Raw genomic sequence first — 14,900 nt, forward strand, 5'->3', positions numbered from 1 at the left:
GCGATCAATGAAAAAAATGGCTAATCTGCGCATGCGTATGCACCGCAATGCGCACGTGCGATGTACGGATACAAAGAGCATCATGGTTTTGCACAGGTTCTAGCGACGCTTTCAGTCGCACAGCCGATCGCAAGGAGATTGACAGGAAGAGGGCGTTTCTGGGTGTCAACTGACAGTTTTCTGGGAGTGTTTGGAAAAACGCAGGCGTGGCCGGGCATTTGCTGGGCGGGTATCTGATGTCATTACCGTGTCACTCGTCGCAGCAATCATCGCACAGGATAAGTAACTACAGGGCTGGTCTTGTTTTGCACAAAATGTGTTTGCAGGCGCTCTGCTGCACAAGCGTTCACACTCCTGCAAAGCAGAAATACACTCCCCCGTGGGCGGCGACTATGCGTTTGCATGGCTGCTAAAAACTGCTAGCGAGCGATCAACTCGGAATGACCCCCTAGGTGCTGGCTGATACCTTCTCATAGGTTGTGGATGGCTGACAGGAAGTAATGGAGCAAAGTGTCATTTAAAATCCTAATTTAAAAAGAATATATTTTATATCAATTCCTAAATTTTCTGAAAATTGTGAAATGTGTAATTCCGGAAGCGTCATATAACCCTGATAATTACTCAGGGCTAATTGTGTAATCCAGTGAACCAGTAATAGATTAGAAACCCCTCAAACCCTCCCCGCCGCCACCAGCAAAATAATTTAACATTTTAAAATTACCCGTGTTGCCATGACAACGATGTGCTGGGCGGGGTGGACAATTTTTTTGGCTATTAGCTAAAATGCGCTACTTCATACATACTGTACAGAGGGCTCGATTCAGACCTGATAGCTGCTGTGCGTTTTTGCAGCGATCTGCAATCAGATAGCTGCCGCCCATAGAGAGTGAAAACCCGTGCAAGTGTGCAAATGCATGTGTACGACGTGCGAAAGATCCGCCACACAGCGGACATCTGCAAATCCGTTCACAACTCACTCACCATCAAATGATTTTTCCATTCTGTGCAGTGTGTGCGCAGCCCAGGACCTACTCCTACAGTGTGATGAGAACAGGCTGATCGGGGCCGGAGCTGACGTCACACACTCGCCCTGAGAACGCTTAGGAACGCCTGCGTTTTCCCTGACACTCCCAGAAAACGGCCAATTACCATCCACAAACGTCCTCTTCCTGTCAATCACCTTGCATACGCCTAGCGATCTACATTTTCACACCACCTTGTCGCTGTTTAGCTATGGTGCATATGCGTGCAGTCATTCGGTAATCGGACGCTGTGCAAATTCGCACAACAGCGTTCATGTCTGAATCGGGCCCAGAGGTATATAGGAAGAAAAAGGAAATAATTGTATTATTTGTGAATGGCAATAATTATTTAGAAACAAATGGTGAGATTCCTCTGCAAGGTCACTGTGTACAGCGCTGGGAAAGCTGGACTGTCTTGGGATATTGGGGGTCATTCCGACCCATTCGCACGAAGCGGTATATCGCTGAGGTGCAAACGGGTCCGGAATGCGCATGCGCATCGGCCGCAATGTGCGTGCACGACGTTGCCCGGCGACAGGGGTCGCCGGGTTACGTCGCGTCTGACGAAGGAAGCGGTCGCAGAGCTGACCGCAAAGAAGATTGATAGAAGGAAGGAGTACCTGGGCGGATCCGGAGCGTTGGAGACCGTTTTTCGGGATGTGGTGAAGAAAACGCAGGCGTATCCAGCAGAACGGAGGGCGGATGTCTGACGTCAAAGCCGACTCCAGCATTGCAGAGATCGTCGCACAGGGTAAGTATGTCCAGGGCTGGTCAATTTCTGCTTGAAATTTTTTTCACTTAGCAGGGCTGCACAAGCGATCGCACCCCTGCTAAGCTAAAATACACTCCCCCATAGGCGTGGACTAGTTGATCGCAGCAGCAGCAGCAAAAAGTTGCTGGCTGCGATCAACTCGGAATGACCACCATTGCGTGGTCCGGTCACCTAGCCGTCTGCAATAGGAGATAAGTGACTGTATTGTTGCAGAACTTTACCAAAGTGATCTTTCCTCAACGCTGTTGTGCATTAGGTTATATGACATCTCCCACAGCCCAGTATTACCAGTGTGAACACAAGACTATTCTTCATTCCACCATACATAAATATCTTCATTAACCTCTGTGGCTTGTCTGCTTTTCACGAGTTCAAAGTGACTTCTGTAGTGATTGTAGACTGCACTTCATCCTCACAAAGTGAAATCAATATTTCATTGACATGAGAAACACACAAAGCGCTTGATTCTTTCATCGTGGTGCAATTTTCCGTGGGTAAGATCATGGCGGGAGTGGAATAATTTTACTTCTCCTAGAAGCGTCTCTCGAACACATTATAGGTTCCTATTTACGCTCACCTCTCCATATCATTACCACCGGTATAGCCGCAGAACAGAAATGTACAACGCTGTTCTGTTCCTGTATTTAACGCAGAGAAAAATGACATTATCCAGACTGTTATTTTTTGTTGCTGTGCTGGTTTAATGCAGGATAGCTGGAAAATCTGAATAAATAACTTGTGTTAATGGGGTTTTGCCGGTAAGGCTCAACTCATTGTAAGTCTCTATGACTCACAGTATACAGAACTTCCTGACAAAGGAAGTCCCCAAATTACTGACATTCCTTCAGTTACACCTAAAAATAATCCCACTTTAATTTCACAAACAGTATTTCCACCAAATAATAACGCAAACTATAAACAGTGGTTTCTCTTAGTTATATTGCAAATGCAAATCCCTGCCTGACTAGTAATGGTTTCAAAGATACATTTTATTTATTTATTTATTTATTTATTTATTTATTTATCTATCTATCTATCTATCTATCTATCTATCTATCTGTAATTCTGTATGTATTTTTGCTTATTCTTGTGATCTTTGTCACAATATATACAGTATCTATCTATCTATCTATCTATCTATCTATCTATCTATCTATCTATCTATCTATCTATCTATCTATCTATCTATCTATCTATCCAGGGGTGTATCTAGGGGTCTGAGCGCCCCTGGCAAAGTAAAGAACTGGCGCCCCCCATCTCCCCCACCCAGAGACACAGAGGGGGGAGTCACAGATAGGCTGAGGTCAGGGACACTGAGGGAGAATTACAGGGAGGGTGCGGGTAGGGACAATGAGGTGGAGGGCTTACAGGGAGGCTGAGGTCAGGTACACTGAGGGGCAATTACAGGTAGGGTGTGGTCAGGGACACTGAGGGGGAATTACAGGAGTGTGCGGGCAGGGACACTGAGGGGGAATTACAGGAGTGTGCGGGCAGGGACACTGAGGGGGAATTACGGGGAGGGTACGGGCAGGGACACTGAGGAGGAATTACGATGAGCGTGCGGGCAGGGACACTGAGATGGAATTATGGAGAGGGTGCAGACAGGGAGACTGAGGGGGAATTACGAGGAGTGTGCAGGCAGGGACACTGAGGGGGAATTACGGTTAGGGTGCTGGTAGGGACACTGAGAGGGAATTACGGGAAGGGTGCAGGCAGGGACACTGAGAGGGAATTACAGGAGTGTATGGGCAGGGTCACTGAGGGGGCAGTTACAGGGATGGTGCGGGCAGTGACACTAAGGGGGAATTACGAGGTGGGCGTGGACAGGGACACCGAGGGGATATATGCACACATACATACAGTTAAAAAAAAAAACCTCTAGGTGTGATTTCACTACATGTCCCAGCAAATCCAATTGACAAGGTGTGCTGGGACTTGTAGTCTCAACACTGCTGGACATAGATACCTCTCTATACAGAGCTCTTTGTAACCTGTGATCCAGACTGCCAGGATAGACCATGCAGTGCAGCTATGGTACCGCAGAAAATGTACAGGTATGGTCATGCTGCACTGCTGACTGGTGCTGATTATAGTGGCTGGTGTTTGGTGACAGACCGCGTGGGACCAATGAGAAGGGGAGCGGATGAGGAAGAGGAGGTGCCTCGCCCCTGCCCCTACCTGGAAGTTCCCTGCTCCCTGGCTATATTCACCATCATTGTGACTGTAGTCACAGAGAGTGTCAGAGTGCAATATGCTTCTGAGAGTCCGGCAGTGGATGAGCACTGCTAAGGGATGTACTCAGTGAGAACTACTATGTCATTCTAACCCCTGGAGCGGGTGGCACTGCCGGTCGGCGCCCCCCTCTTGGCCGGCGCCCCTGGCAAGTGCCATCCTGGCCAATAGGAAGATACACCCCTGTATCTATCTATCTATCTATCTGTCTGTCTGTCTGTCTGTCTGTCTGTCTGTCTGTCTATCTATCTGTATGTATTTTTGCTTATTCTTGTGATCTTTGTCACAATATATACAGTATCTATCTATCTATCTATCTATCTATCTATCTATCTATCTATCTATCTATCTATCTGTATGTATTTTTGCTTATTCTTGTGATCTTTGTCACAATATATACAGTATCTATCTATCTATCTATCTATCTATCTATCTATCTATCTATCTATCTATCTATCTATCTATCTATCTATCTGTCTGTCTGTCTGTCTGTCTGTCTGTCTGTCTGTCTGTCTGTCTTTTTATATATACTGTATATATACTAGCTCAGGTACCCAGCATTGCCGTGTTTAAATTTTCCAGTTATTAAGTTATCAATGAGTTTGATGTAACTGTCAACATATTAAAAATAATTAGTACCTTAGTAGCTCTTACAACACACCCATTAGGGTGGCTGTCCAGTGTCGTTTTTGTTTTTAGGGTGCTGCCCCGATCCCCAGCTTTCCTTTCTGTTCAGTTTTATAATATCTTCTTCATTGTGAGATGGGTTTAAAGTTTTCCTTCCGTTATCAATGTTGCTATTCCAGAGCTTTTGGGTACATATTTCCGTCAGTTATTTTAGTTCATTGATTTATGGTTATTTCAGGTCATTGAATTATGGTTATTTCTGTCAATGATTATAGTTCATTAAAGTTTTCATCCAAATCCATCTAGTGGAAGGCCCAGAACAGGCTCCCTATGTCAAATTTCTGGCCAGCATACACCAATAGGAAAGGGTGGTATTCATGTGACCGACGGTCGGGAGGCCGACGGTCACATGACCTCCTGCAGCTTCCCGACACTCACTATCCCGATGGTCGGCATGCCGACCAACAGGGACTATTTCCACTCGTGGGTGTCCACGACACCCATAGAGTGGGAAAAGAACCCGTGGTGACCGTAGATCACCACCGAGCCCGCAGCGTGGCGAGCGCAGCGAGCCCGCAAGGGGCTTGCTGCACTCGCCTCTCCCCGCCGGGATCCCGGCGTCGGTATACTGCCAGGATCCCGGCGTCGGTAAGCCATACTACACCCAATAGGAAGTCTGACTGGGGCCCCAACCACCCCCAGTATATCTTTTGGGAACCAATTATTACTTTGTGAGGTTTTCTTCCAAATCCATCCAGTGGTAGGCCCAGAACAGGCTCCTTGGGTCAAAGTTCTGTCCAGCACATTCCGCTGAAAGGGCTGCATGGCCTCGTCCCCCTAGTATGTCTTCTGGGATCCAATGTTACCACTCTGTAATGTTTTCTTCCAAATCCATCAGTGGAAGGACCAGAACAGGCTCCCCGAGTCAAAGTTCTGGCCAACATACACCAACAGGAGGTCCGACTGAGACCCCAACCACCTATTATGTCTTCTGGGATCCAGTGTTTCCCCTCTGTGACGTTTTCTTCCAAATCCATCCAGTGGAAGGCCCAGAACAGGCTCCCCGAGTCCAAGTTCAGGCCAACATATACCAACAGGAGGTCCGACTGGGACCCCAACCCCTATTATGTCTTCTAGGATCCAATGTTTCCACTCTGGGAAGTTTTCTTCCAAATCCATACAGTTTAAGGCCCAATACAGGCTCCCTTGTTCAAAGTTCTTTCCGGCGCATTCCACCGTGAGGCCCGGCCGACCCCCTATTATGTCTTCTGGGATCTAATGTCATCACTCTGTGACGTTCTCTTCCAAATCCATCCAGTGGAAGTCCCAGAACAGGCTCCCTTGTTCAAAGTTCTTCCCGGTGCATTCCACCGTGAGGTCCAACCGACGCCCTATTATGTCTTCTGTGATCTAATGTCATCACTCTGTGACGTTTTCTTCCAAATCCATCCAGTGGAAGTCCCAGAACAGGCTCCCTTGTTCAAAGTTCTTACCAGCACATTCCACCATGAGGTCCAACCGAACCCCTATTATGTCTTCTGGGATCTAATGTCATCACTCTGTGAAGTTTTCTTCCAAATCCATCCAGTGGAAGGCCCAGAACAGGCTCCCTTGTTCAAAGTTCTACCCAACGCATTCCACCGTGAGGCCTTACCAACCCCCTATTATGTCTTCTGGGATCTGATGTCATCACTCTGTGAAGTTTTCTTCCAAATCCATCCAGTGGAAGGCCCAGAACAGGCTCCTTGGGTCAAAGTTCTACCCGGAGCATTAAGTAGATAAAGTTAATAAGGATTTACTTAACTAATATTTACTCTTCAACAATTCCTGGTTGTCCCCTTTCTGTCCTAATCAGACACCCAGATTGAAACATGTGGAGGCTGAACACATGCACCTAGGATGCAGTTAAAATGCTGCACTATCAGGATCCCGGTGTTCAGGATACCGACGCTGAAATCCCGCCAGCCGACCATTCCGCCAGCCGGAATCCCGGTGCACCAGGATTATTCCCAATTGTGGGTGCCCACGACACCCATAGAGTGGGAACAGATCTTGTGGTGAGTGCATTGAGCCACCGGGATACGGTCATTAGGTCGACCACACTTAGGTCGACAGTTATTAGGTCGACCACTATTGGTCGACATGCATTAGGTCGACAAGGAAAAGGGTCAACATGAGTTTTTCACATTTTTTTCCTTTTTTTTATTACTTTTTCATACTTTACGATCCACGTGAACTACGATTGTGAATAGTAACCTGTGCCGAGTGCAGCGGAGCGAGGCACCTTGCCCGAAGTATGGCGAGCGAAGCGTGCCATGCGAGGGGACACGGGAGGGGGGGTAATTCAGACCTGATGGCAGCAGCAAATTTGTTAGCAGTTGGGCAAAACCATGCTACAGTGCAGGTGGGGCAGATGTAACATGTGCAGAGAGAGTTAGATTTGGGTGGGTTATTTTGTTTCTGTGCAGGGTAAATACTGGCTGCCTTATTTTTACACTGCAATTTAGATGTCAGTTTGAACACACCCCACCCAAATATAACTCTCTCTGCACATGTTACATCTGCCCCAACTGCACTGCACATGGTTTTGCCCAACTGCTAACAAATTTGTTGCTGCGATTAACTCTGAATTAGGCCCATGGTGCACTAATTGGAGTTCCCCGTCACTTTACGAAGTAAACAACACCAAAAAAAGTAGAAAAACTCATGTCGACCTTTTTCAATGTCAACCTTTTTCATGTCGACCTAATGACCATGTCGACCTAGTGGCCATGTCGACCTAATGACTGTCGACCTAACTGTGGTAGACCTAATGACCCATACCCGAGCCACCAAGCCCGAAGCGTGGTGAGCGCAGCGAGCCTGCAAGGGTACTCTTAGCGCTCGCCTAGCTGCCGACATTCTGGTGTCAGGGTATTGACAGCCGGCATCCAATCCGCTGTTATTTCATATGTAATCCCATACACCCATATCGGCTCCAATTACAAAGGCCAAGATGCGCTGCATGTCACTAAATGTTATCCCCCTTGAGCAGTGTCTCCTCAGAATACAAACTATAAATCATCTACGTTATTAGTGGTGGTGGGAGTATTATTTCTGATTATAACTACATAAAATATTAAATCCATCTATGTACCTGTTCTGAAGGCCACTGTGTTATGACTTAGGTCCAATAACAACCCTTCTGCGCATGTCAGTCTGAACACTACCCATGGGAACAGGCTATCAATGTCAGACAAAGGTAACATGAATATTAACATTAACCAGCAGAGACTGATAGTGAGCAGCAGACATGTGCATTATTCCTGAAGAGCACAGACTGATAGTGAGCAGCAGACATGTGCATTATTCCTGCAGAGCGCAGACTGATAGTGAGCAGCAGTCATGTGCATTAATCCTGCAGAGCACAGACTGATAGTGAGCAGCAGTCATGTACATTATTCCTGCAGAGCACAGACTGATAGTGAGCAGCAGTCATGTACATTATTCCTGCAGAGCACAGACTGATAGTGAGCAGCAGTCATGTACATTATTCCTGCAGAGCACAGACTGATAGTGAGCAGCAGTCATGTGCATTATTCCTGCAGTGCAAAGATTGATAGTGAGCAGCAGACATGTGCATTATTTCTGAAGAGCACAGACTGATAGTGAGCAGCAGTCATGTGCATTATTCCTGAAGAGCACAGACTGATAGTGAGCAGCAGACATGTACATTATTCCTGCAGAGCACAGACTGATAGTGAGCAGCAGTCATGTGCATTATTCCTGCAGTGCAAAGACTGATAGTGAGCAGCAGACATGTGCATTATTCCTGAAGAGCACAGACTGATAGTGAGCAGCAGTCATGTGCATTATTCCTGAAGAGCACAGACTGATAGTGAGCAGCAGACATGTGCATTATTCCTGAAGAGCACAGACTGATAGTGAGCAGCAGACATGTACATTATTCCTGCAGAGCACAGACTGATAGTGAGCAGCAGTCATGTGCATTATTCCTGCAGTGCAAAGACTGATAGTGAGCAGCAGTCATGTGCATTATTCCTGCAGAGCGCAGACTGATAGTGAGCAGCAGTCATGTGCATTATTCCTGAAGAGCACAGACTGATAGTGAGCAGCAGTCATGTGCATTATTCCTGAAGAGCACAGACTGATAGTGAGCAGCAGACATGTGCATTATTCCTGAAGAGCACACACTGATAGTGAGCAGCAGTCATGTGCATTATTCCTGCAGTGCACAGACTGATAGTGAGCAGCAGACATGTACCTGCAGAGCACAGACTGATAGTGAGCAGCAGACATGTTCCTGCAGAGCACAGACTGATAGTGAGCAGTAGACATGTGCATTATTCCTGAAGAGCACAGACTGATAGTGAGCAGCAGACATGTGCATTATTCCTGAAGAGCACAGACTGATAGTGAGCAGCAGTCATGTGCATTATTCCTGCAGTGCACAGACTGATAGTGAGCAGCAGACATGTACCTGCAGAGCACAGACTGATAGTGTGCAGCAGACATGTTCCTGCAGAGCACAGACTGATAGTGAGCAGTAGACATGTTCCTGCAGAGCACAGACTGATAGTGAGCAGCAGTCATGTGCATTATTCCTGCAGTGCACAGACTGATAGTGAGCAGCAGACATGTTCCTGCAGAGCACAGACTGATAGTGAGCAGCAGACATGTTCCTGCAGAGCACAGACTGATAGTGAGCAGCAGTCATGTACAATGGCCCTCATTCCGAGTTGTTCGCTCGCAAGCTGCTTTTAGCAGCTTTGCACACGCTAAGCCGCCGCCTACTGGGAGTGAATCTTAGCTTATCAAAATTGCGAACGAAAGATTAGCAAAATAGCGAATAGACACTTCTTAGCAGTTTCTGAGTAGCTCCAGACTTACTCGGCATCTGCGATCAGTTCAGTGCTTGTCGTTCCTGGTTTGACGTCACAAACACTCCCAGCGTTCGCCCAGACACTCCCCCGTTTCTTCAGACATTCCCGCGTTTTTCCCAGAAACGGCAGCGTTTTTTCACACACACCCATAAAACGGGCAGTTTCCGCCCAGAAACACCCACTTCCTCTCAATCACATTACGATCACCAGAACGAAGAAAAAACCTTGTAATGCCGTGAGTAAAATACCTAACTGCATAGCAAATTTACTTGGTGCAGTCGCAGTGCGAACATTGCGCATGCGCAATTAGCGGAAAATCGCTGCGATGCGAAGAAAATTACAGAGCGAACAACTCGGAATGACCCCCATTATTCCTGCAGAGCATAGACTGATAATGAGCAGCAGACATGTTCCTGCAGAGCACAGACTGATAGTGAGCAGCAGTGTGTCCCATCTGCAGCATGCACAGTGAGAACGGGAGTGCACGCCCAGATCACCGGGAAAGGAGATGTCGGCAGTTGGGCGAGAAAGCGGGGATGGGTCGAGGACAGCGCAGGGCAATGGTGCATATAATTGCCCAGTACCCATCTTATTTCGGGTCCTCAGCTACTAGTTACTGTACAATCTGGAGAGTTGCTCCTTTTAATGTAAAGATTAATGTAATGACTGTAAATTTAGTCAAACACTTGACCATTTGTTTATGGAAGGCTTCCCCGCTGTGATCTTCTCTGATCAGTACTGTCACATGTGGTCCTCCAGATGATTGCATAGGGCAAGGGAAACTGGATGGGAATTGCTGTTGGCTGATGGACATATAAACCATCGTATGGGGTTGTTGTGTGACAGATAACATGAGACCCATTGAACAAATCTGCCCAATTTCACCACATACATGCACAGCCAACTACTCAACCACTGGCCACTGAGACAGACCGGCCAAGTCTAGAATCCAAGAAGCCTGTATTACAGTAGTTGCACTTATAATTAAACAAATCTATCTTGTTGTTTTCTCTTTCTGTTTCTTACTTTATGATTTATCATCCAGCCCGGTGTACAATTAAACACCAATAACCGCCTGCGACAACTCGCATGAGAAACTCCCTACTTAGTCTAAGTTATGGATTTTCATCATTCTAATTACAAACATGACTAAGTAGAGACATTTGCAGGTAATTTATTAGAAGGGAATAATAGTGTCAGCAGCTGAGTTTAGAGATATCTACAAATGTTTTGCTCTCTTCCTTATCCCCTTGAAACAGGATTTTGTGATGTGTAAAACATTTAATTGTTTCCTTTTTTTTCTAATCAATGTTTCATTGACAGGAAGAGAAACATGAAATTATTGTGCGGGAGATGTTTCTTTTCTAGTTGTTAAAAAATTGCAATTCTGGGTCTGCGCCAAAAGACACTTTCTTAACAAGGGAGAAAGTTTACCTTCCATAAATATGTCATTAAAATGCGATTTGACATGGTATTTGCAGATATAGATGAATGTAAAGAGGAGAAGTGCGGAGAGCACGCTCAGTGCGAGAATACGGCCGGAGGGTACAGCTGCTCGTGCCTGGAAGGTTATCAGGCGTCCTCAGGAAGCTTGGTCTTTACACCAAACGATGGGACTTACTGTCAAGGTAACTACTGGGGATAGTAATTCATTTTTGGAAGTCATTTAATTTTTACATCAAGGTTACAAAAGAAAGATTTACCTGCAGGTTACATGTAGCCTAATTACATTTATAGAACATGATAGGTGACAAATGTATTATTTCATTCCCCAAAATAGTTTTAATTTTATTTATACGGGGGAAAAACTTTTCTATTCATAAAATATAATTTTCACCTACTTTTGCTGGAATGAAGTAATGGACTCAAGCATTGTACAGGTAACACAAGACCAGGGCCGAATTTAGGGGTCATCACGTCTTTGCCGCCTTCATTTCAGGTGCCAGTACGGACCACCAAATAATAAAGAAATAATTATGGAGTAATTCCCCCCCCCCTCCATCCATTATTCACAGACCAACATTCATTTCGCCATTATTTGCAGGAACAAACACTTGTCTGACAATTACACCTCACGCAAGCTACAGCAATTATGGCCACGGCTGTCCAGTCATTTACATGACAGATATTTTTTTTTTCTGCAGAAAACCTAAAGATTAAATGTCATTTGGATGATGAGTGCATTTCCGACAACATTAGACAAACCATGGCCAAGGTAAGTGTTGATGGAACGTTACATACCTCCAATGTTCAGAAAGTTTTCAGTTTAAAAGTAGGTTTGGGCAGTGCTAAAGGTGAATCCCATATGGGTAATATTATTCATCAGTGACCTACACGGTGGAGTCACATTATAATGACCACCTCCTACATGTGACGTCGGCAGTGCGTAGCCCATGAAGTATGTTACGTGTCGTGCACTGGCGTGGTGGGTATATAAGGAGTGCGATAGGGCGTCTGCGCACTTATCACTCGTTGCTGTCATGGGTAAAAGGGACGGGTTCCAGTCTATAGATAGTTAAAGATAGACAGTCATTAGGTAGACACCATATGGTCAACAGTCAAAAGTCAGACAGGGTCAGAAGTCAGACACACAAAAAAAAATTTTTTTGTTTTTCTGTGGTTTTTTTACAACTTTTGCCTCATTTACTATCCATGTAACAAATTATTACCTTTTAGTAAAGTTGTTGTGAGCAAAGTGGAGCGGAACAAGACACCGAGCCCGAAACGTGGCGAGCGTAACGAGCCCGCGAGGGGACAAATTTCACCAAATTTGGGTTAAAAATGTCTAAAAACACAAAAAAAAACGAAAAAATTAATTGTTTTTGTTTCTGACTTATGACCCTGGCTGACTTATGACCCTGCCTGACTTACGACCCTGCCTGACTTATGACCCTGCCTGACTTATGACCCTGTCTGACTTTTGACTATTGACCATATGGTGTCTACCTAATGACTTTCTATCTTTTAACTGTCTATGTGCTATACCACACCCAAAAGGGGCAACTTATCCGAGTAGCAAAAAGGGATGATTATCGGCTTTCGGGCCAAGGGCAGCAGTATTTCTGACACAGCGCAGTGTGTGACCTGTGAAGTTGTATCGTGACTGGACAAATGTCACCATTGCGAATAACCGACGTAGAAACTGCGGAGCACCACGCGCCATTGATGTGAGAAGTGAACGTCGGCTACGAAGGAGCGTGAGAGCGACCGACATGCTACAGTGGAGCAGCTCACCATCACAGTGTACCTGGGGGCTACCAGACATGTGTCTATAGTGACAGATCAGCTGTCTAGCTGCTGTCCGCGCCATACACGGCGGATACTCTGGCTATTAGCTGATGCTCATAATAATGGGACTCCACCGTGTGTATTGTGCAAGTGCAATTAAAAGAGAAATATACCATATATATATATATAAGGGATTTCTTTTCAGCGTATATTATTCTGCACAAAGTCATGAAACCACGTTTCTCTGCATACTGTAGGTGCAGTAATTATTGTGTCATCATGGTGTTTCCTGACGACGTGAAAGCGCAGACTGCCGTTCCATTCTGTTACATGGCCACAAAAATTGCAGTGTTTTTATTACTATTTTAATAAATGGTATAGTTACAAATGTCATTTTTAATGAGTAAGTAATATATAGTATATTCTTAATTAACAAAGGAAGACAGGGATGGAAAGAAATCTGTCAGCCAGGGGTGGAACAATGTATTATTGGGGCATTAAAAACATTACGTTAGAGGCCTGGTGATGTTGTTCTTGCCTCTTGGAGCCGGCCGGCACACGCTCAGGATAGGCCTTCAGAGTGAGGTGGGGCGGCCCGCCATCACTTTCTTGCTCTGTAATGATGTCACCCCCTGCACCTGGGGTACTGATACCCTGGGTATCCGCTTCACACACAGTGGGGGTAATTCAGAGTTGATCGCAGCAGTAAATTTGTTAGCAGATGGGCAAAACCATGTGCACTACAGGTGGGGCAGATGTAACATGTGCAGAGAGAGTTAGATTTGGGTGGGTAATATTGTTTCTGTGCAGGGTAAATACTGGCTGCTTTATTTTTACACTGCAATTTAGATTTCAATTTGAATACACCCCACCCAAATCTAACTCTCTCTGCACATGTTATATCTGCCCCACCTGCAGTGCACATGGGGGGTCATTCCGAGTTGTTCGCTCGTTGCCGTTTTTCGCGACGGAGCGATTAGGTGGAAAATGCGCATGCGCACGGTACACAGCGCGCATGCGTTCAGTAATTTAACACAAAACGTTGGAGATTTGCACAAGCTCGAGCGACGTTTTTTCATCGCTCGAGTGATCGTAGTCTGATTGACAGGAAGTGGGTGTTTCTGGGTGGTAACTGGACGTTTTCAGGGAGTGTGCTAAAAAACGCAGGCGTGTCAGGTAAAAACGCAGGAGTGGCAGGAGAAACGGGGGAGTGGCTGGCCGAACGCAGGGCGTGTTTGTGACGTCAAACCAGGAACTAAACGGACTGAGGTGATCGCAATCTAGGAGTAGGTCTGGAGCTACTCAGAAACTGCAAGAACATTTTAGTAGCAATTCTGCTAATCTTTCGTTCGCACTTCTGCTATGCTAAGATACACTCCCAGAGGGCGGCGGCCTAGCGTGTGCAATGCTGCTAAAAGCAGCTAGCGAGCGAACAACTTGGAATGAGGGTCTTGGTTTTACCCAACTGCTAACAAATGTGTTGCTGCGATCAACTCTGAATTAACCCCGGTGTTGTGTTTTGTGAGAAGATTCTGGGCTAGATTCTATGTCGGTCGGATCTCTTTGCATGGACGCAGAGCTTTGGCATACAGTGCGTGCGCAGCAGATGCGATATTATATTAGTTTTTATGCATCTCCGCCCTATTGTGCATCAGATGAGTCTTTGCCGGTTCTGTCTTTCTGTTAAATGGGCGTTTCGAGGTGATGGGCGACACCATTGTAATTGCACAGAGCTGTTCTGTCATATGGGAGTAGCACGGGATGTTGTGGGTTTGTAGTTAGAGTTCCGTGCTGTTCTGAGTTGTGTGTACAGAGATAGAAAGCCTGCTTCAGATGGATCTCTTGTACCTAGCACTGAGCTGGTGCAGGCGCCAGTAAACAGGTGCGGCTGTGGACGGAAAAACAGCGGCCAGAGCGGCTTCCCGCTTATAGCTGCACGGATCATTGCAGTAGCCCTTCTGGAAACTGGCATTGGCATAACCAGGGGCGCTTTAAGAGAGGCCCGAGTGCTGCCTCCGCCGTACGTGCCCCCTCCTCTCTGCCGGCAGCGCTGAGAGTCTGAGCACTAGAGGGCTCAGACTCTATGGTGCATGCGCAGATCTCCAGGAAGATGGCCGCTGAGCCATTTTCATGGTG

At 46.2% G+C, this 14,900-nt stretch overlaps 1 protein-coding gene across 1 annotated transcript in view; it reads left to right on the forward strand.

Moving 5' to 3' along the window:
- Positions 1-14,900, forward strand: part of ADGRL4 (adhesion G protein-coupled receptor L4) — a 243,151-nt gene that overhangs the window by 115,390 nt on the left and 112,861 nt on the right. The window contains exons 4-5 of the mRNA XM_063939562.1: positions 11,018-11,164; positions 11,681-11,751. Coding sequence (XP_063795632.1) covers positions 11,018-11,164; positions 11,681-11,751 — 218 coding nt within the window. The remainder of the gene's footprint in view (positions 1-11,017; positions 11,165-11,680; positions 11,752-14,900) is intronic.

Source organism: Pseudophryne corroboree, chromosome 9 (assembly GCF_028390025.1).
Source record: "Pseudophryne corroboree isolate aPseCor3 chromosome 9, aPseCor3.hap2, whole genome shotgun sequence".
Lineage (NCBI taxonomy): Eukaryota > Metazoa > Chordata > Amphibia > Anura > Myobatrachidae > Pseudophryne > Pseudophryne corroboree.